At 41.2% G+C, this 24,019-nt stretch overlaps 1 protein-coding gene across 3 annotated transcripts in view; it reads left to right on the top strand.

Annotated features, from left to right (window-relative positions):
* The window catches only part of exoc2 (exocyst complex component 2), a 224,901-nt gene that overhangs the window by 74,371 nt on the left and 126,511 nt on the right, over positions 1-24,019 (top strand). For all 3 annotated transcript variants that reach the window (XM_078427408.1, XM_078427419.1, XM_078427412.1), the window contains exons 5-6: positions 4,872-4,985; positions 10,023-10,147. In XM_078427408.1, the coding sequence (XP_078283534.1) occupies positions 4,872-4,985; positions 10,023-10,147 (239 nt within the window). The remainder of the gene's footprint in view (positions 1-4,871; positions 4,986-10,022; positions 10,148-24,019) is intronic.

The raw sequence follows: 24,019 nt of genomic DNA, 5'->3' as shown, positions 1-24,019 counted from the left end.
TTGACCAAAGTGCTGTACATCTGATTAGGTACTAAGGAAAAAAATGAAACATACAGTAGCACGCAAACAGTTCACAGCGCCTCCTCAATGAGCCTCAAACGCTAGGGAGTAGAAATAGGTTTTGAGCCTGGACTTAAAGGAGTCGATGGAGGGGGCAGTTCTGATGGGGAGAGGGATGCTGTTCCACAGTCTAGGAGCTGCAACCGCAAAAGCGCGGTCACCCCTGAGCTTAAGCCTAGACCGCGGGATAGTGAGTAGCCCCAAGTCGGCCGACCTGAGGGACCTGGAGTTAGAGAGGTGGGTTAGAAGATTTTTGATGTAGGGGGGTGGGGGGGGGGGGGGGAATGTCCATTTAGGGCTTTATACGTGAATAGGAGGAGCTTGAAGTTGATTCTGTACCGTACAGGGAGCCAGTGGAGAGAGGCCAGAATCGGGGTGATGTGGTCCCTTTTACGGGTACCCGTCAGGAGTCTCGCTGCGGCGTTTTGGACCAGTTGCAGGTGGGACAGGGAAAATAACTGCAGATGCTGGTACAAATCGATGGTATCACAAAATGCTGGAGTAACTCAGCAGGTCAGGCATCATCTAGGAGAGAGGTCGAGACCCTTCTTCAGACAATTTGAGTTGTTAAGTATCATTTGTGGAAAAATAAATTATGGATTTGTCTTGCGTTTCCATTGTGAGTTGGCCGTCTTCTAAATTCTTTTGTTACATGACAAAACTAGACATTCCACCACAGTAATCACATAAACAAGTAACTGCATCAAATAATGGACTGCATGACCAATTAAAAAAGAAAAAAGAAAAATAAGCACATGTACAAACCACCCACAATCATTCTACAGTAGTCCATACATACAATCGTCAGATTTGCAAGCATTTAAATGGGATGGCTGTCTTAAAAATAGTTTGAGCTGTTTGTATAATGTATTCTGATTTATTTACAAGATCAGTATACACAAGTCAACCAAACCTGTCCCCTCTTGTGTAATGTTCAAGTAAAAATTAAGCATTGAGGAAAGCCATTTGTATTGATATGATTTACATTCTTTGCACAAATTATTTTTAGATTCTCTTAATATGCTTACGTTAGGATGTGGGAAAAAAAGGTCATGTTTGAGGTCGGTCAATTTACATCAGTTCATTAATCTGAAACATCGGCTTTCTATCTATCTTCAGAGATGCTGCCTGATTTCTCCAACATTTTCGTATTTTATTTCAAATTTCGAGTAACTGCAGCATTCTGTTTTTGTGAAATGTCCGTGTCTTTTGGTCCTTTGGCAATCGCCCCAAGCATGAACTGCAATTTATAATGAATCAACAATTATTCAGAATACCATATATGTACACTGGTTAATTCATAATGATGCATCATTCCCACCAACTTTCATCTTCACACAAATGACTCGACTGAAAGGTTAATCTTGACTATGGCATTTAAAATAATTCCTCCCATTCGAAACTGGCTTACATGTTTAACTATTGTACTATTGTGGGAAGCATCAGTCTAAAGAAGGGTCCTGACACAAAATATTATCTGTCCGTTCTCTCACGAGATGCTGCCTGAACCTCTGAGTGCCTCCAACTGTAGTTGTTGTCACGATTCCAACATGTGCAGTCTCTGGTGTCTCTGTTGTATCCCTGCATTAGTTTGTGTGGTAATTAAAATACTTCTACCCCTTTCCTCATGAAAGCTGCTGCTTCCAGTTGTCACTCCTATTTCTTGGCTTGGGCACAGTGATGCATGAAGGTTCCATTGCCCTTGGATGAAATTTGTTTGTGTTTTCAGCTGGACAGCTTCCTGATCAGTTTAGACATTCTCTCGGGGAAAGTCTCGAATATAGATTTTAATGGTTTGAAAGTTGCTTGCGAACCAAGAAGTCTTCAAATGTTTGGTGATTTGAAATTCCATTTAACAAGGTGTCTGTAAGAAAGTATCATCTTCCATCTCAATTTTCTTCTTGTAACAATAGGACATTTACAACATGGGTGAAAACGTCCAGGAACTGGGGACATTCTGTTAGCTGAAAGATTCTAGAAGTGGAGACTTCAACTAAACCCGGCCAAATCTGTGGTTTCTATATTTTAGCTTCAAGTCTTCCTGCTAACCACAACACTCAATCTTACCTTCCCTGAAGTGAACATTTACCAATGACCCTTCATACCAAACCCATTGTCACACAGCCTAACCCAGCTACATGTGCAGTTATTTAGTGTTTACTCACTTAATGTGAGCAGTCAGTAACTCGCTATCCAACTGTGCCACGGGAACTATTCAGCCCAACTTATCCATGCCAATCAAGATTCCTTGCAATGCAAATCCGTTATGTCTGCATTTGGCCCATATTCTACTAAACAATGTAACTGAACAAATGTTTTTTAAAGAATGGGTGATGTTTTGGGTCGAGAAATGTATTTTAAACATTAGTGAGAGGTCTTTTAGGTTTAGATATCAAAGAGAATCTTGACTGACTGATTCCAGACTTTAAAACGGTGTACCATTCCACCAAGCTTGCTTCCAAGTTTAGTTTAGTTTAGACAAAGTGTGGAAACAGGCCTTTCGGCCCACTAGGTCCACACCGACCAGCGATCACCCCGTACGCTAACACAATCCCACACACACTAGGGCCAATTTTACATTTATACCAAGCCAATTAACCTCCAAAGACTGTACGTCTTTGGAGTGTGGGTGGAAACCGGAGCACCCGAAGAAAACCTGGTCGAAAACCTTGTGTTACTTGCTCTGGTCGACTAGGTACCTGAAATATAATTTAAGGTTGTTTCTGAACTGATTTTCTTCCTTTGGTTCAAGCTACTGTATAGTTTCATCCATAGCAATTTCACCCTACCCCAGGTTGCAATATGTAATAATTTGTTTCAATTATTATATCTAGGTAAAATTAGTGCTGAGTTATCTAAACCAATCTCTTTCCCAATTGTAACACTTTACAAAAACAAAATATATGTGATGAATGTTTTATGAATTTCTTGCAATTAAATACCAACATTTTCTCCAAGGACTTCTGTGGTGTAACTCGATTGAAAATGTTTACTTCTGAGGTTCAAGATTCTAATTTTACCGCTCTATATTTGCTAGAAAGTTAATGCAATTATAAAGATGTGTTCAATTCACCTTAAAACCTCCTCCCAGGTGTAGCAGCAGCGGAAAAGGTTCACAATTGCTTTTCCTAAAAAGGCTTAAAGTGACAGCATAGATACACTGCATTCCCTTGAGCTCAAATATTCATTGTAGATCATAGTGCACTGGGAAAATGCAATGTCTGCTGGAAAATATTAATTATTACAAACTCAATGAGTATATAGTGAAAGTTTAATTTGGAGACCCCTTCACGCCTCCATTTCCAAAAGTAGCAAACTTAAAAAATAATAATTAAATTAATAAATTAAGGATGAATGAAATTAAGTTGCATTTATACTTAGTAGGTTTAGATCTATGTTGGTCAATAAACTTAAGGACTGTTTTAACATTAATATACTTTGCGGATAATGGCAAGCTCGCACTTTAGGGTGAAGCAGATGCATTTCTGTAGTGACCATTGATAGGATTATATGTCATCGTTTTGGCATGTGTTCTGCATGGATCATTAACATAGATCAAACGAACATCAGAGTGTATTTCAGCTTAAAAGGAATATATTTAGACCCTCCAAGCATTTTCTCCACCCGTTGCCTGCAGACATTGATGCACCATTTCATCATTCTAGGCTTATTATTTTACGATAGTACATCAAGTTTAATATCATAGTGCCACCTATTGGTCGGTAGTATATGGGGCTTTAACATTTGTACAAAATAACCAACATCAATCCGACATGAATTGCAACTTTTGAATAATGAAGAAAGTAACCTTTTATTACATTCATTTAAAAACAGCAATCTCTGTGTACTGGATTCCGTCAAACAATACAAATGAAGAAAAAAAGTGATATGATAAACCACATTTCTACCATAAGATAAGTGTTACTTTAAGAAAGATCTAGAATTCTGGTGGTTATTTAATTGCCGGAAAGAGTTTAACATCATGCATTCAAAAATGAGAAATGACATTTCTTTGGTCTATCATCCACTGGGGGAATGAAATGATAGTGAATTAACAAAGCATTCATCAACGTTCACTGTTCTTTATGATTAAAAGATAATTATCTCTGATATGCACATATCTGTGGTTAAATTGATTATCAGAACTTTGCAGTCTGATTTGCCTTGCTCTTCCCAGAGCTATGGTTCAAAAAACATGTTGGGTTTGGTTCATTTACAGTGATTGCCGGCAGTAAATACAGGCTGGTAAAAGTTGGGGCCGGTGGATAATCGGTGCAAGGTTTTCTTGTTGCCAAAGAATCTTTATAGCGCTTTTGCAAGTCAGGAGTTTAATTTTATCAAGATTGAAAAGTTATTGTTGGAGTGCTTAACAGCAGAAATGTTTTTGAATTGAATTCAATATTCTGGCTTAGACCTTCTGGCATAGATACTGCATGCCTCAGTAAGGATTATTCAGTATTATTGAGGGTACAATTCACAAATGTTCTTGCTGACCTTTAGATGGATAATCATTTAATTGCATTGCGAGGATAATTGTGCTATCATGTGCTTATGAGATATATCAGTAAATGTTATTTTTGCAAAATAACCATTTTATTACAGCTGCGCTTGGGAATTCTGACCATGCAAAGTGAATTCTTTACATATTATATGACATGCATGTTTTGTAGGTGAAAAGATGTCAGTCTATTAATTTAAATGGATTGCAAAATGATTTTAAGAACACCCTGTTTTAGTGATGTATTTGCTGGTGTGGGTTTAACAGTCAGCTAACAATTTCTTTGAAAATATCATTTGAATTTATTTTGCAGAGGCAAAATTCCTCAGAAGGACTTGGAAGGATTATTCCGTGGTATGAGTGGTGATTTTACAAGTGAAAACTTTTCTGCCACTTGGTATCTGATAGAAAATCACTCTGCTACAAGGTGAGTGACATGCATCGTACATTTAGTTTGCTGTTGTCCCTTGTCTTAAATGCTCATAAGTTCATTGAAAATATCAAAGTATTTGTAAACGATCCTGCCCTTCCAATATTCTTGCAAATAAAGGTATTTCTTAAATGTACTGGCTTATCACTTTGACAGAATTGTGAAAATGGTTGTAATCAGCCATTTGCACCATTCTCCTCAGACTAATGCTAATCTGCATTGCAACAGGCACTTTCCTCATGGAAATGTTATGCTCTTATTTTTAACATGATAGATGATTGGGATACATTTTCTTACTATCTTTCTGAAAATTTGAGTTTTCAAAATTATATTGCCCACTTCAAAGGACTGGATTTTTAAAATATATATATTTTGGGATATGGGTGTTATAAGCAACATTTATTGCCCGTCCCTAATTTCCCTTAAAGAAAATGGTTGTGAGCAGCCACTTTAAACCATTGTGATTCTGCTCATGACCTCATTCCAATTTTTTTTTCTTCAGAATTTAGGCCAAGCAATGCTGAAAGAACAGTGATATATTTCCAAGACTTAATGGTGTGCCTCTTGGAGGGGAATCTGCTGCTGGTGGCATTCTAATATGCCAGCTGCACTTATCCTTGGTGGAAGAGGTCACAGGTTTGGGAAGTGTTGTCAGAGTAGCCTAAGTGAGTAACTGCTGTGTATTTTGTAGATGGTGCACAGAGCAAACGTTATGTGCAGATGTGGAGGAAAGAAATCCTTAAGAGTAGTGGATGGCACACCAATCAATTGCACTGCTTGCTCTGGACAGTATCAAGCTGTTTGAGAGTTGTTGGAGGTGCCCGCATGCAAATAACTGAAGAGTATTCAAATACACTTCTGAATTTTGTAAAGCAATATTTCTTAAATTGTACAGACTATGGCACTTGTAACCCTTAAAAAAAATCATTAATTATCTCTTAACAATACTACCAAACTCTTTTCTCCCTGTAACTGTTCCAACTAGGTGCTTTTGATGGTACTATTTTTGGATTACTAAATAATTAAAAAGCAAAACGTATTTTTGAGAAATATGTATTCAAGAAAAATGACATAATTGCCAGATTGTTACCAGTATCTTGTTTATTTTCATACTTTAAGGTTAAAAATTACTTCAATTCTATGCAGTGCATCACTGTGTCGAGCCCACAAGAATACTTATGCCTGAAATGACATACCCTGCAGAAACCATCCTGAAGAAGCAAATACTGGGTTCTTGAGTTGTGGAACCTGTTTTCTCAGCAATAGGAAAGAAAAATTGAAAGCCAATTTATATATTACCAGACCTTTAACTTAAATTCACATGTAATAGAGAATTGTATTGCAGCAAGAAAAATAGTTCAAAATTGAACCACAATGGGTTTCAGTAAAAATATTTCTATATCAAGCTAAAGTAGGAAAGAAAACTGCAGATGCTGGTTTAAATCGAAGGTAGACACAAAACGCTGGAGCAACTCAGCGGGTCAGGCAGCTGTAAGAAAGAAAACTGCGGATGCTGGTTTCAATCGAATGTAGACACAAAATGCTGGAGCAACTCAGCAGGTCAGGCAGTTGTAGGAAAGAAAACGGCAGATGCTGGTTTAAATTGTAGGAAAGAAAACTGCAGATGCTGATTTAAATTGTAGGAAAATTAACTGCAGATGCTAGTTTAAATTGTAAGCAAGAAAATTGTAGGAAAGAAAATTGGCTGAAGAAGGGTCTCGACCCGAAACGTCACCCATTCCTTCTCTCCAGAGATGCTGCCTGACCCGCTGAGTTGCTCCAGCGTTTTGTGTCTATATCAAGCTAAACCCAGGTATCTGGGAAAGAAGAACTTTTAAGATTTCTTCTGTTTTGGTTAACTTTTGTCTGTTTTTTCTTCCCCTAAAGGAAATAGATTCATGTTTAAAATTTATTTCCTGCTTGAAATTTGTGACAAGTATAAACATAAAGTTCAACAGTCTAAATTTATAACACAGGTAAAAGGAAGAGGAAGTCCAGTCTTAGCTGCGGCTGCGACTGCGGCCACCTATAAAACAACAAAAGATGTGGCAAGCAGTTGATGGGCACCGTAACCTTGCTATAAAAGCTTGACTGTGTCAGATTAAAATAGCAATGTGTTTTGTTAAACCCTTAACTGACTAAAGAACGAGAGTATAAAGGTGAATAAAATGAATTTGATTCAATTATTCAAAGCACTAATGCAATAGACAATAGACAATAGGTGCAGGAGTAGGCCATTCGGCCCTTCGAGCCAGCACCGCCATTCAATGTGATCATGGCTGATGATTCTCAATCAGTACCCTGTTCCTGCTTTCTCCCCATACCCCCCTGACCCCGCTATCCTTAAGAGCTCTATCTAGCTCTCTCTTGAATGTATTCAGAGAATTGGCCTCCACTGCCCTCTGTGGCAGAGAATTCCACAGATTCACAACTCTCTGACTAAAAAAGTTTTTCCTCATCTCTGTTCTAAATGGCCTACCCCTTATTCTTAAACTGTGGCCCCTGGTTCTGGACTCCCCCAACATTGGGAACATGTTTCCTGCCTCTAACATGTCCAACCCCTTAATAATCTTATACGTTTCGATAAGATCCCCTCTCATCCTTCTAAATTCCAGTGTATACAAACCTAGTCGCTCTAGTCTTTCAACATATGACAGTCCCGCCATTCCGGGAATTAACCTAGCAAATCTACGCTGCACGCCCTCAATAGCAAGAATATCCTTCCTCAAATTTGGAGACCAAAACTGCACACAGTACTCCAGGTGCGGTCTCACTAGGGCCCTGTACAACTGCAGAAGGACCTCTTTGCTCCTATACTCAACTCCTCTCGTTATGAATGCCAACATTCCATTGGCTTTCTTCACTGCCTGCTGTACCTGCATGCTTCCTTTCAGTGACTGATGCACTAAGACACCCAGATCACGTTGTACGTCCCCTTTTCCTAACTTGACACCATTCAAATAATAATCTGCCTTCCTATTCTTACCACCAAAGTGGATAACCTCACACTTATCCACATTAAACTGCATCTGCCATGCATCCGCCCACTCACACAACCTGTCCAAGTCACCCTGCAACTTCATAGCATCTTCCTCACAGTTCACACTGCCACCTAGCTTTGTATCATCGGCAAATTTGCTAATGGTACTTTTAATCCCTTCATCCAAGTCATTGATGCATATTGTAAATAGCTGCGGTCCCAACACCGAGCCTTGCGGTACCCCACTAGTCACTGCCTGCCATTCTGAAAGGGACCCATTTATCCCCACTCTTTGCTTTCTGTCTGTCAACCAACTTTCTATCCATGTCAGTACCCTACCTCCAATACCATGTGCTCTAATTTTGCCCACCAATCTCCTATGTGGGACCTTGTCGAAGGCTTTCTTAAAGTCGAGGTACACCACATCCACCGGCTCTCCCCTGTCAATTTTCCTAGTTACATCCTCAAAAAATTCCAGTAGATTAGTCAAGCACGATTTCCCCTTCGTAAATCCATGCTGACTCGGAACGATCCTGTTACTGCGATCCAAATGCTCCGCAATTTCGTCTTTTATAATTGACTCCAGCATCTTCCCCACCACTGATGTCAGACTAACTGGTCTATAATTTCCCATTTTCTCTCTCCCTCCTTTCTTGAAAAGTGGGATAACATTAGCTACCCTCCAATCCACAGGAACTGACCCGGAATCTATAGAACATTGGAAAATAATCACGAATGCGTCCACAATTTCTAGAGCCACCTCCTTAAGCACCCTGGGATGCAGACCATCAGGCCCTGGGGATTTATCAGCTTTGAGTCCCATCAGTCTACCCAAAACTTTTTCCTGCCTAATGTGGATTTCCTCCAGTTCCTCTGTCACCCTAGGATCTCTGGCCACTAGAACATCTGGGAGATTGTTTGTATCCTCCTCAGTGAAGACAGATCCAAAGTACCGGTTCAACTCTTCTGCCATTTCCTTGTTCCCCATAATAAATTCCCCTGCTTCTGTCTTCAAGGGACCCAAATTTGCCTTGACTATTTTTTTTCTCTTCACATACCTATAAAAGCATTTACTATCCTTCTTTATATTATTGGCTAGTTTACCCTCGTATCACATCTTTTCTCCCCGTATTGCCTTTTTAGTTATCTTCTGTTGCTCTTTAAAAGAGTCCCAATCCTCTAGCTTCCCACGGGTGCCTCTTACTCCCCTTAGAATCTTTCCTCCTCTTTGGGATAAATTGAGTACAATGCAATATTTTATTCAAGGAAAGGTAGACAGTATCTGAGATACACTAGCAATAAACGTGGCTGACTTCATTTATTCAGATGGTTTTTTTCAGTAAATTTCAGGGATATTAGAATTTTTTTTAAAATCCGGGATCACTGGAAAACAATAATGTTTTTTTTTCTTTAAAAAAAAAAGAAAACTGGAATTTGCTCAGTTAAAATGCTGCTTGTATCATGAGCAGATACTTACCAAATTAGAATGCTAAATTTCTAGGACAGAATTAGAAGGTGCATAAGAACTATGACCTCTAAATTCCCCTTTTAAATCAAGCATAATCCAGGATTGGGAGTATTGTCCCTTCATTTCTGATAGATCAGAGCTGTGACACCCCCACGCCGTGCTATTGGAACACCCTTTACCACACAAATGGCAATGATTCAAGAAGGCAGCCCACCACTAACCTTTTGAGAGCAACCTTGCCAAAAATGGTAATGTCTTGAATGTTTTCTTTAAATATATATATATATATATATATTTTTTTTTTTCTCTCGGTTAATCTGAAGTGCCTAATAATTAAGATATCAATAATAATTAAATATTAAATGTCCCACCAGTTGTGAGTGCATTCGCTTGTAGAGGTTACAACAAAATTCCTTTTCCAAAACTATTTTAAGAAAAGACAGGCTTGAATTTGTTTTTCCTCAAATATCCTTTCTTCTATTCAGCTTGTTGAAAGGCTAAAACAATTTATCACGTTACCATCTATAGTCTGCAGATTTATTTTCCTTTGTATTAATATGCTGCATCCTTCTTTCTTACATTCTAGCTTCGATCAGCTGAAAGTTGCTGCAAATTTTTTGAGGAAACAGGCAAACAAGAAGAACGAGGGAAGTTTAGCCTACGTGAAAGGAGGCCTTAGTACATTCTTCGAGGCCCAAGATGCTCTTTCAGGTAATTGTTTTGGTACAACCTCTCCTCAAGTTCATATATTTTTCTAAGACACAGGACAAAATTTTTTTTTCTCTGACTGTCGAGGGCAGAGATGAACAAACAAGCAATTCAATTTACTTTGCTCAATATTGACACAATCCTTTTGATTTAAAAATAAATCTAATTTAAAAATTACTTGAGGAACCAGATGAAATAGTATTTTTCCGTGTACTCTTTCAAAACTTTTCTTTGTTTAAACAATCTAGATTATATGACACAAAGTGCGGAGTCACTCATGTATCTCTGGAGAATGCTAGATGCAGGAAAATTGTTCCCAATATTGTTGGGGTCAAGAACCAGGGGCCACAGTCTTAGAATAAAGGGGAGGCCATTTAAAACTGAGGTGAGAAGGAACTTTTTCACCCGGAGAGTTGTGAATTCGTGGAATTCTCTGCCACAGAGGGCAGTGGAAGCCAAATCACTGGATGGATTTAAGAGAGAGTTAGATAGAGCACTAGGGGGCTAGTGGAATCAAGGGATATGGGGAGAAGGCAGGCACGGGTTATTGATTGTGGACGATCAGCCATGATCACAATGAATGCTAGCTCGAATGGCCGAATGGCCTTTCCCTGCACCTATTTTCTGTTTTCATGTTTCTATGAGAACATGATTAGGTGACGTTTTGGGTCAGGAACCTGGTTCATTTTAGAGATACAGTGTGGAAACAGGTCCTTTCGGCCTACCGGGTCCGCGCCGACCAGCAATCCCCATACATTAACACTATCCTAAACCCACTAGGGACAATTTTTACATTTACCAATCCAATTAACTTACATATCTGTATGTCTTTGGAATGTGGGAGGAGACCGAATATCTCGGAGAAAACCCAGGCAGGTCACGGGGAGAACGTACAAACTCCGTACAGACAGAACCCGTAGTCGGAATCGAACCCGGGTCTCTGGCGCTGCATTCGCTGTAAGGCAGCAATTCTACCGCTGTGCCACCGTGCCGCCAAGAATGATCAGTATGAAGAAGGATGGTGACCTGAAATGTCATCTATCCATGTTCTCCAGAGATGCTGCCTGACCCACTGTGGTACTCCAGAACTTTGTCTTTTTTTGTAAACCAGCATCTGCAGTTCATTGTATCCACAATCTCCATTGTGTTCCCTTCACCCTCTTCACTCAACTGGAAAGTGTTTCAAGTTTCATGCTTTTGTCAAATATAATATGCAGATATTTATAAGGTGTCACATTTTGGGAAGTCAAACCAGAGCTGATCTTCACAGTGAATATGTAGGAAAGAACTGCAGAAGCTGGTTTAGATAGACAAAAAATGCTGGAGTAACTCAGACGGACAGGCAGCATCTCTGGAGAGAAGGAATGGGTGACGTTTCGGGTTGAGAGCATTCTTCAGACTGATGTCAGGGGAGTGGGCGGTACAGAGAAAAAAGGTAGTCAGAGACAGTAAGACTGATAGGAGAACTGTGAAGGGGAGGGGATGGAGAGAGAGGGAAAGCAAGAGCTACTTGAAGTTAGAGAAGTCAACGTCCATACCGCTGGGGTGTAAACTGCCCATGCGAAATATGAGGTGCTGTTCCTGCAATTTGCGCTGGGCCTCATTCTGACAATGGAGGAGGCCCAGGACAGAAATGTCAGTGTGGGAATGGGAGGTGGGCTTAAAGTCTTGAGCAACCGGGAGATCAGGTAGGTTTAGGCAGACTGAGTGAGGTGTTCAACAAAATGATCGCCGAGCCTGCGCTTGGTCTCGCAGATATACAGGAGTCCACACCTGGAACAGCGGATACAGTAGATGAGGTTGGAGGAGGTGCAACTTGCTTCACAGTGAATGTCAGGACTCTGGGGAAGTATTGTAGAGCAGAGGTATATCATATCATATATATAAAGCCGGAAACAGGCCTTCTCGGCCCACCAAGTCCGTGCCGCCCAGTGATCCCCGTACATTAACACTATCCTACACCCACTAGGGACAATTTTTACATTTACCCAGCCAATTAACCTAAGAGTGCAGGTACATAGTTCCTTGAAAGTGGCGTCACAGGTAGATAGGGTGGTCAAGAAGGCTTTCGGCACATTGGCCTTCAGTCAGATTATTGAGAAGTTACAGTTTCAGTTGTACAAGACATTGGTGAGGCCACATTTGGAGTATTGTGTTCAGTTTTGGTCACCTTGTTATAGAAAAGATGTTAAGCTGGAAAGGCTGCAGAGAAGATTTTACTGGGGCTTTGTTCCTTGGAGTGCAGGAGGATGAAGGGTGATCCTAGAGAGATTTATATGATCATGAAGACAATAGATAGGGTAAATTAACAGTGCTTTTTTGAGCAGAATAGGGGAATCAAGAACCAGAGCACATAGATTTAAGGTGAGAGAGGAAAGATTTAATGGGAACCGGATCATTTTGACAGGTACATGGATAGGAAAGGTTTAGAATGATATGGTCCAAACACTAGCAGGTGAGAGTACTGTAGATGGGGCTTCTTGGTCGATGTGGGTAAGTTGGGATGAAGGGCCTGTTTCCATGCTGTATGACACTATGACTCCATAATATTTCCCCTTTCTGGTTTATCTACTGATGCACTGTTTGGCGTTGATGTTCCATTACATGGCAATGGAATTCCATTTAATATTCTCGCTCTGGGCTTTGTTCTAATTAATGATGGCAACATCGGCATTTATCCAGTCTGAAGAAGGATCCCGATCTGAAACATCCTTTGTTAATGCTGCTTGACCCGCTGGGTTACTCCAGCACTTTGTGTTTTCAGCATTTATTGTCCATCCCCAATTTCTAGCAACTGAGTGGGTTGCTCATCTGGGACATGGCAAACTCTGATCTTAAAGAAGCAGTTTCTAGCAGAAATCTGAGCTGGAGCCCTGGATATAGTCCAGTGTCAGTTTTGAAATCCTTCCAGCACTTCTGCAGGCAAACTGGTCCAAGATGTATTAATTCCTACCGTTCTGCTTACATCATGACAGTGACATATAGAGGTTGGCCCTGTTGCTTGGGCAACACAAGACTTCAATTGTTCAATATCCAGACTTGCAACTTGGAGAGGAACTCCGTCTTTGCTTTGCAGTGTTGACACAGCATAGTAAGCAGCATTTATCAGTTGCACAATTGGCTGAGAAATTAGGTGCCAAGGGTTACCTCTGACAGCAGATAAAGCCTCTGGTGTTGTAGGTCTGCTGAATCCCATTCAGAAGGATGTGTCCACGCCAGTAGGGTTCTGTTTGCTCCACAGTCCACTTGGTTCTCGAGCTGTGTGAAGCTCAGTGTAAACCCAGCAACTAAACTCCAACGGCTGCACCAAGCAAAATAAAATTATAAAAGAAGTCAATTCTCAGGATTGAAATTTGGAATGCTACAAGCACGGCAACTGGCCTGTGGGAAGACGTCAAAACATAGGTGCTGGTAAGATAGAGAAAAGTAACAATACGTTGAAATGACTTCTTGACTGCATAGCTTCTCTCTAAGCAGTACATCTATACTCAGCTGAATCCATTAGGAAAAAAGACTCCTCCTTCTGGCCTGGAACACGGACTATGACGTAGTCTGCTGGGGGTGAATTTAAACTTCCAAACTAAAATGGATTGCAAAGAACCTGGCACTTTGCATTTGAATATTAGAGTGCCCTATTAACTTGGTGAGTGAACCATTTCCAATGCTTAATTCATCGCTTGAGATGGAATTTCTTTAGTCAGAAGGTGGTGAATCTGTGCAATTTATTGCCACAGACGGCTGTGGAGGCCAAGTCAATAGATATTTTGTAGGAAAAAAACTGCAGATGCTGGTTAAAATCGAAGGTAGATACAAAAAGCTGGAGTAACTCAGCGGGTCAGGCAGCATCTCTGGAGAGAAGGAATGGGTGACGTTTCGGGTCGAGAGCCTTCTTCAGTCTGAAGAAGGCTCTCGACCCGAAATGTCACCCATTCCTTCTCTCCATAGATGTTGCCTGACCCGCTGAGTTACTCCAGCTTTTTGTGTCTACCTTCAATGGATATTTTTATGGCGGAGATTGACAGATTCATGATTAGTGAGGGTATCTGGGGTTATGGGGCGATGGCAAGAGAATGGGGTTGATAGATCAGCCTTGATTGAATGGCGCAGTAGATTTGATGGGCTGACTGGCCTAATTCTGCTCCTAAAACTTATGAATTTTTGAACAAAGGCTGATTTACAATAAACTTGAAATCATCATCAGCCATTTTCCAACAAATGAAAAAATCCACTTGTTTGGTAACTATAATAGAATATATGCTGATTACTACTCCTGGCGCACTTGCTTAGATCACCAAGGCATTGGGAAAATACATGAAAATAGACACAGATTTCTTGAACTGTACCTTAGCCATTACCTCTACATCAACAGTACATTCTTCTTGGCCACGCCTCATAGTGCCATGGGGACATCTCAGTTACATCATGGACCTCATCCGATGGGTTAGTTAGTAAGTTTGCAGATGACAGCAATAATGCTGAGGTCGTGGACAGCATAGATCGGCTACAAAATTGGGCGGACAAATGTCAAATGGAGGTTAATTCCACACGTCAGGTCAAATGTAAGTGGAAAATGTACAATTAATGTCATGACACTTAACATCATTGATGTTCAGAGGAATCTTGGGTCCAAGTCCATAACTCCCTGAAAGTGGCAACACAACTTTTACCTTCTCTCTTCTTTTCTCCTGCGGTCGGGGGGATCGAAACATCCGCAGACGGGGTGATCGAAGCTCCCGCGATCGGGGCGATCGAGACTCCCGCGGTCGAGACTCCCGCGATCGGGGCGGTCAAAGCTCCTGCGGCTGGAGCTCCTGAAGCCAGCTCCACGATGTTAGGCCGCAGTGCGGACAGAGATACGATACGGAAAAAGTCTCGTCTCCGTCGAGGGAAGAGATTTAAAAAATTTCCCCCAACCCCCCCACCCCCCACCCCCCACCCCCCACATAATACAAAACTAAAGATACACAAAAACATACAAATAAAACAGACTAAAAACAAACATAAGAAGAAAGGGACGAGGCAGGCTGTTGGCGAGGCTGCCACGCATTGGCCCAAAGCATCACCCATTCCTTCTCTCCAAAAACATGGGTTCGGTTCTGACTACGGGTGCTGTCTGTACGGAGTTTGTACGTTCTCCCTGTGACCACATGGGTTTTCTCTGAGTTCTCCAGTTTCCACCCACACACCAAAGACGTGCAGGTTTGTCGGTTCAATGATACGAGTATACTTTACTGTCATGTACCTCTGTGCAATGGGATTCTTTGTTTCCTGCGTTCAATCCTGTAAAATCATACAGCAAACCCTACACAAAATCATATAGCAAACCCTAAAATCATACAGCAAACCTTACACTGGGCCCTACACAAAGAGTCGCCAAGTTTCTGGTGCTGACAATGTTTTCATAAAGTTGTTAATTGTCCCTAGTGTGTAGGATAGTGCTAGTGTACGGGGTGATTGCCGGTCGGCGTGGACTCGGTGGGCCATAGTGTCAGTTTCCTCGCTGTATCTCGGCTTGCACTCGCTGGAATTTAGAAGATTGAGGGGGGATCTTATAGAAACTTACAAAATTCTTAAGGGGTTGGACAGGCTAGCAGGAAGATTGTTCCCGATGTTGGGGAAGTCCAGAACAAGGGGTCACATTTTAAGGATAAGGGGGAAGTCTTTTAGGACCGAGATGAGAACTTTTTTTTTTTTCACACAGAGAGTGGCGAGTTTGTGGAATTCTCTGCCACAGAAGGTAGTTGAGGCCAATTCATTGGCTATATTTAAGAGGGAGTTAGATGTGGCCCTTGTGGCTAAAGGGATCAGGGGGTATGGAGAGAAGGCAGGTACGGGATACTGAGTTGGAAGATCAGCCATGATCATATTGAATGGCGGTGCAGGCTCGAAGGGCCGAATGCACCTATTTTTAAAATTTAAAAAAAAAAAAAAGTAGATAGAGTGGTAAGGAAGGCATATAGCAAAATGGCTTTTTATAGGTCGGGGCATTGAGTACACGTCAAGAAGTCATAATGCAGCTTTATAGGACTTTGTTTCAGCCACATTTCGAGTATTATCTACAGTTCTGGTTGACCCATTACAGGTAGGATATGGAGGCTTTGGAAAGGGTACTGAGGAGGTTTACTGGAATGATGCCTCTCGGGATATTAACTACAGGGAAAGGTTGGACAGACTTGGGTTGTTTTCTCTGGCAATGCTTGCAGGTACACTTGATAGAGCTATATAAATTAATGAGAGGCATCTATCTAAAGGTCACAACCTTTTTTTCCAGGATGGAAAAATCAAAAGGACAAAGTTTAAAGGAGAAGTGCAGGCCAAGCTTTTTGCACAGAGGGTGTGGTGAGTGCCTGGAATGTGCTACTGGAGGTGGTGGTTGAGGCAGATACAGTAGTGGCATTTAAGTGCCTTTTGGATAGGCAAACGGATATGCAGGGAGTGGAGGTACATGGATTATTGGCAGCGAGATAAGAGTTGGGCTTGGCATCATGTTCGGCACAGACTTTGTGGGCCAAAGGGCATGTCTTGTACAGTGAATAGACACAAAATACTGGAGTAACTCAGGGGGACACGCCAGCATCTCTGGGGAGAAGGAATGGGTGACGTTTTGAGGTCGAGACCCTTCTTCATACTTGCACTTGTACTGCAGTCTTGTGCTGGACTGATCTATCTTCTTTGTTATCAACTCATGGCAATCCAGACGTCCTCTCCTGGGCCAAACCATATTAGGTATGGACTATAAAACAGAGTACTCTTTGTATTTTGCAGGGTAATACTCCAGCTCAGAAAGGTCTACCGCACCAAACAGAAAGTAATATTTCATGTTGATATAAATAAATCATCAGGTCAGAAAAGAGAGAGCTGCACATCAACATATGAGAAAAAGCCCTGCTTTCCTGCCAGCACGTGTGCTAGGCCTTGTCAGTTTCGTGCAAAGAATAACGTGATTCAGGGGTATTCACATGGGCCCTAGCTGTGCCCACCTTGTTGTTTATATCGAACAGTTTTAGTTCCAAACAAACACTGGCACCATTCCCAACTCATTCTCTGCTGCTTCGAAGACTGCATTGGGATTGCCTCCTCCACCCGTGCAGAACTCATTGATTTCATTAACGTGACCACTAACTTTCACCCTGCCCTCAAATTCACTTGGACTATCTCTGAAACCTCTTTCCCCTTTCTTGATCTCTCTCTGTCTCCATCACAGCTGTTACGAGCCCACTGACTCCCACAGTTATTTGGAAAACACCTTTTCCCACCTGGCTTGTGCAAAGAAGCTGTGCTAGATATATAAAAAATAGGTGCAGGAGTAGGCCCTTCGAGCCAGCACCGCCATTCAATGTGATCATGGCTGATCATCCACAATCAGTACCCCGTTCCTGCCTTCTCCCCATATCCCTTGATTCCGCTAGCCCAAAGAACTCTCTCTAACTTTCTTTTGAATGCATCCATTGAATTGGCCTCCACTGCCCTCTGAGGCAGAGAATTCCACAAATTCACAACTCTCTGGGTGGGAAGGTTTTTCCTCATCTCAGTTCTAAATGGCCTACGCCTTATTTTTAAACTGTGGCCCCTGGTTCTGGACTCCCCGAACATCGGGAACATGTTTCCTGCATCTAGTGTATACAATCCCTTACTAATTTTATATGTTTCTATAAGATCCCTTTGCATCCTTCTAAATTCCAGTGAATACAAACCCTGTTGTTCCATTCTTTCATCATTTGACAGTCCTGCCATCCCGGGAACTAAACTCGTGAACCTACGCTGCACTCCCTCAATAGCAAGAATGTCCTTCCTCAAATTAGGAGACCAAAACTGCACATAATACTCCAGGTGTGGTCTCACCAGGGCCCTGTACAACTGCAGAAGGACTCTTTGCTCCTATACTCACATCCTCTCGTTATGAAGGCCAACATGCCATTGGATTTGTTCACTGCCTGCTATACCTGCTACCCTTGGACCCTGGCACCAGGGAGGCAACACACCATCCTCAAGTCTCAACTGTTGCCACAGAATCTCTTGTCCGCACCTCTCACTATTGAGTCACCTACCACTATGGCGTTACCTGATGCTGCACCTGGACACAGTTTTCTCAGGTGTAGTTGTCAGAGGCACCAGCAATGTCCCTGACTTCCTACATCCTGCAAGAGTCACGCTGCAGCAACTTGCCTGCCATTATTTTAGTAGACAAATCCCAATTGGTCATGCCTCTTGCCTTCTCCACCCTTGAGTCTAGTCTCCTCATCTCAGCCTCTTCGCCGAAGACTCTCGAGCCAAAGACTCTCACTTTACTCTCCAAGGCACTTCACCTCAACAAGGCCGCTCCGCTATAGCTGCACTTATTTTTATCTGCTACCTAATCAACTACTTTAGGACTAATTTGTAAATTACTCGAACCTGGGCCTTTGGCATTCTTTTTTAATCTTTGTTCCCTCTGACTCACCTACTTCCAGCCAATACTGACTCACGCTGCTTCTGGCTGTGGATTCTCTCCGACCTTCACGGTAAACACTTGAATCTGACCTTAGGCGCTCTTTTAAAATCTTCATTCACTCTGACTCACCTTCTTTCATCCAATACTCACTCTCACTGCTCATGGCTGCTGCTCATCCACCCAAGTGAGGCTTTCCAAACTAGGACATCCAAGATGTTCTCTCTCTTCAGTAGACGTGGGTTCCCCCTTGTTATCATAGATGGACCCCTCACCCGTGTCTCTTCTTTGTCCCGTAATTCTGCTCTCATTCCCCTTCTCCCCCCCCAGAACAAGGATAGAGTTCCATTGGTCCTCACCTTTCACCCCACCAGCCTCTGCATACAACGCATCATTCTCCGACATTTCCGTCATCTCCAACGTGTATCCCACCACCAGTCGCATTTTCCCATCCCCAACACGTCCCGCTTTGTACAGAGACCAGACTGAACTGCTTGGTTCAGTCATCCCTTTCCACCCAAATAGCCCGCTCCCAGCTACCTTTCCGTGAAACTGCAGGATTTTTTTTTTAGATTTAGAGATACAGCGCGGAAACAGGCCCTTCGGCCCACCGAGTCCGCGACGCCCAGCGATCCCCGCACTTTAACACTATCCTACACACACTAGGGACAATTTTTTAAAAACATATTACCCAGTCTATTAACCTACATACCTGTACGTCTTTGGAGTGTGGGAGGAAACTGAAGATCTCGGAGAAAACCCACGCAGGTCACGGGGAGAACGTACAAATTCCGTACAGACGGCGCCCGTAGTCAGGATTGAACCTGAGTCTCCGGCGCTGCATTCGCTGTAAGGCAGCAACTACCGCTGCGCCACCTATACTTCCTCCGTCACCTCCATCCAGCAACCCCAGCAGTCCTTCCAGGTGAGACAGAGGTTCATGTGCGCCTCATCTACTGTATGCATTGTTTCCGATGTGGCCTCCTGTACATCGGTGAGACCAAGCGTAGACTCATTGACTGCTTAGTTGAACACATGCGCTCAGTCCGCCAAGGCTTATTAGATCTCCTGGTTGCTAACCATTTTAATTCTTCTTCCCCTACTGACCTTTCTGTCCTATGCCTCATCCATTTCCTGTGTGAGGATACACTGTACGCTGGAGGATCACCACTTCATATTCTGTTTGTGTAGCTTGCAATGCAATGGTATGAACATTGAATTTTCCAATTTTAGGTAGCTATAAATCTCTCCCCCCCCCCAGAGATGCTGCCTGGCCCATTGAGTTACACCAGCACTTTGTGCCATTTTTGTAAACCAGCGTCTGCTATTCCTTGCTTCCATAAGACAAGACACTCACTTAAGCAACGTGATGTTAGTCATTTATGTAATTTGCATTGCCTATAACAAACGCAACTTAGCAAAGCCAGAAGGCTCTGCTAACACTGCCCTCAGTTAGGAACACAGTGAAGCAAACAACAAGAACCAGTGCCAATGAAGGGAGAACAACATGAATTATTGCAGTACCACTGTGGCATCTCTTTCCTCAGCAGAGCTGGTAAACTATTTGGAAGTGCTGAACTCTATATGCTTGGCTCCCTGGCAGAAAGCGTTTACCCTGAGTTCAAGTGCATTTTCCACGCAGAGGAATCAACCATTGATGTGATCTTTACTTTGAGCTGCAGGTGAAATGAAGAGAACTGAGAAGGTATATGAAAAATTTGCTGATGATGGTAGTATGAAATAAAACAGAAAATGTAATTTGCATTTAGCAGGGCAGCAGCATCAGTGGAAAGAGAAATGATGTAAGCACTTCACATCAAATCTTACTTGCCATAACAATGAAAGTTTACATTGTCCTCAAAGAACCTTTGATCTTCCATTCAGAGGGTTTATTCAAGTTGCTGGTAAAAGATCGGTTATCTTTCAAGGTTCCATAGTACGATCAAATCCTTCCATGTATATTCGAATGGTACTGTTAAATCTGACAGCTAAACATGGGAAATTTTAGCATTCATCATACACAGTAGTGTCAAGAGGGTCATACCTTTATATTAATCCTTACCTGTCTTCATTTCTTTCTAATATTAACCTTCAAAGCTTCATTATATTGTAGCAAATTATCTTTGTTTCTGTGATTGCCCAAATACTGGGTAAATAGAACTGAAAAATTGCCAAATTTGCAGTTTACAGTTGGGATTTAAAATGAAATGGAAATTTATTCTACAAAACAGTGAAGTGAACGGAGCTGAACACTGAAGTGTTGAAGGAGTTTCTTGGTATTCTTTCAGTTGCTTAGGTTCAAAGCTAATCATAATAGCTGATGTTTTTCAAGCCTGTTCGTAATTCTTTTTTTTGGTGTAAATATTTTGAAAATGAGGACAGTTGCCCAAAAAGAACAGCTGAGGCCAGTCCCCATGGTTTCCAACTTACAAGGTTTATTGTTTGTGTTTTTTACCTCTTTTTAAAAATATGGTTCATTTGATTTAAAATTAATAAGATTTAAAATATGCAGTTTAACTGTTAAAATTGAGTACAAGGATAGAAGCATAGAAACATAGAAAGTAGGTGCAGGAGTAGGCCATTCAGCCCTTCGAGCCAGCACCGCCATTCAATATGATCATGGCTGATTATCCAAAATCGGTACCCCGTTCCTGATTTCTCCCCATATCCCTTGATTCCGTTCGCCCCGAGAGCTATATCTAACTCTCTCTTGAACACATCAGTGAATTGGCCTCTACTGCCTTCTGTGGCACAGAATTTCACAGATTCACAACTCTCTAGGTGAAAACGTTTTTCCTTTTCTCAGTCCTAAATGGCCTACCCCTTATTCTTAAACTGTGACCCCTGGTTCTGGACTTCCTGAACAACGGGAACATATTTCCTGCATCTAGCCTGTCCAATCCCTTAAGAATTTTATATGTTTCTATAAGATCCCCTCTCATCCTTTTAAATTCCAGTGAATATAAGTCCAGTCCATCCATTCTTTCATCATATGTCAGTTCCGCCATCCCGGGAATTAACCTGGTGAACCTACTTTACACTCCCTCAAAAGCAAGAATTCCTTCCTCAAATTAGGAGACCTAAACTGCACGCAATACTCCAGGTGTGGTCTCAACAGAGCCCTGTATAACTGCAGCAGGACCTTCTTGCTCCTATACTCAAATCCACTTGCTATGAAGGCCAACATGCTATTTGCTTTCTTCACTGCGTGCTGTACCTGCATGCTTACTTTCAGTGACTGATGTACAAGGACATCCAGGTCTCGTTGCACCTCCTCTTTTCCTAATCTGACACCATTCAGATAATTGCCACCTTGTTCTTGCCACCAAAGTGGATAACCTCACATTTATCCACATAGCTTGGGCAATAAGCTCATATTTCATTGAATATAGATGGAGTGGAAGAAACATCTAAGCCTTCATATTTTTAAAATATTATTTCTGGGTAGTGAAAATCAGTATTGCAAACACATCAAGAAGTATGCAAATCCAACGCCAATCATGGCCATTTGATAATGTTTTTTCTTGATAGCTAAGATCACTGAGCCTTTTCCACTGACACCGTTGACTTGGTGTTTGGATGACAATAAAGCTATCTTGAATCTTGAATCTTGAATCTAGATTCCTCAGTAACCATGTTATCCCATATTCCCACTGTTCTCTCCAGTTCTCGTCCCTCCTTTAAAAAGTGCATGCTTTTTATCACTTTTAGCAATTCTGATGACAGTTCTTTGACCTGAATAGTAAACTCTGTTTCTGTCTCAACAGATGCTACTTCCTGCATTTCCACATTTTAAATTTTTTCATATCATTCTGAGAGAGACTTTGGGTAGAAATACTTCAAAAGCAGTATATGGGTTGACTTGCTCGTACTTGCTTTAATGTTTGGTTTTATTCTTTGTTCAGAACAAATGTGCATAATGGTCAAGAGTCAGAGTTTAAGCAAGTTCTAGGCTCTGTTTAATTGTCGAAATAAGCTATTATCTTTCCAAGTCTTAGTCACTTGACCTATTCTACAGCAGATAATTCTGCTTTACTCATGATTTAAAGGTAAACACATTTTTGTAAGCTGCTTCAGCATTCTGTGTGATCCACTTTGGAAATAGGAATATGTTGCTAGGACTTCCATACTTTTTCCACATTGAGAATCCATATTCTTCTGAACCTCTAAAGTTTGAGTGTGTACATGCTTGGATTTACTCATTGCATGACACAGAAACATAAGGCTGTTGGATGCCTTGCAGCTGTTGACTTAGCCAAAATAAACAGGCTGTCAGAATAAATGGCAGCAGAGATTATGCTTTACCCAGCCTGGTCAGCTGTAGTATTTCCAGCGAAGACTGATGTTGTAGACCACAAGATTCCTGATGCATAGCTTCAGATCACCTTTGCCTGAAGAAATATAGAGCAGACTTACACCTAATGGAATTTAATTTGAGTTTAGAAATAAAGCGTTTCTTTGTGTTCAACTTCGGAATGAACTTGACAGAAAAACACAAGCTCTCCAACTTTCATACATTTACCAAAAAATGATCTATAGATTTGACATTTCCAGAGTTTTGCCAACAAAGCAGTCGATGTGCTAAAAGATGAAGTATGATTCAATTTACTATAGTCAAATTTTTAAAAAGTCATATTTACATTCTTGAGTTTGATATATAATTTATTGCACAGGTGAAAAAATAACTTAAAGTGCTCTCTGTTTGAATATTTACAGAATTTAAAAGATCTTAATGCAGAAAGAGTGGTGTATTTAAAAGTTTAAAATGCCTAACAAATTCTGAAAAACAAGATTGAATTTATAATTTAAACCCAGGAGGTTTTGGAGGAATTTAAGATATTGACTTGATGCCGAGTAAAGAATGAAAACCCAGCTCAGGGCATCATTCAGTCATTTAACTTGGTTGACAATTTCAGACTATTGTTACTAACTTTGTGTAGTTGTTTCAAATAGATGCTAAAAACAATATGAACTTCATCAACCTAAAAGTCAAACTCAAATTTTATTTCTCATATCTCCTTGCAACAGAAATAAGCCATTTGGCCCATCAAGTTTCTGCCAGTTCTCAGAGCAATTCCATTAATTATATTCCTCCACTTATTTTGTTGCATACAGTACATTCTCTTTCGCATGCCCTGATTCTCCTGACATCTTCCTTTGTTAGGGATAATTCACAATCGCTAATTTACCTAACAGCCACAATGTCTTTAGGATGTGAAAGACATTGGTCCATCCAGCGTCTACCAGTGGAGTCACAGAGAGATTTAAACTAACATTTTTAGCTGCTTCAGCTTTCTGTGGGATCCATTTTGGAAACAGATCCAATACATTTAGATTTTTAAGAATGTTATTAAAAATCTAATTGTCTTGTAGTTTTGCAACCAAGATGCTGGGTGTCATATTTTAATAATTATACCTTTATTCTGTGATTCCATTTTAATTTAACG

Source organism: Rhinoraja longicauda, chromosome 2 (genome assembly GCF_053455715.1).
Source record: "Rhinoraja longicauda isolate Sanriku21f chromosome 2, sRhiLon1.1, whole genome shotgun sequence".
Classification (NCBI taxonomy): Eukaryota; Metazoa; Chordata; class Chondrichthyes; order Rajiformes; family Arhynchobatidae; genus Rhinoraja; species Rhinoraja longicauda.
The sequence above is the reverse complement of the archived record's forward strand: the minus strand, read 5'-3'. Positions and strand labels throughout refer to the sequence as shown.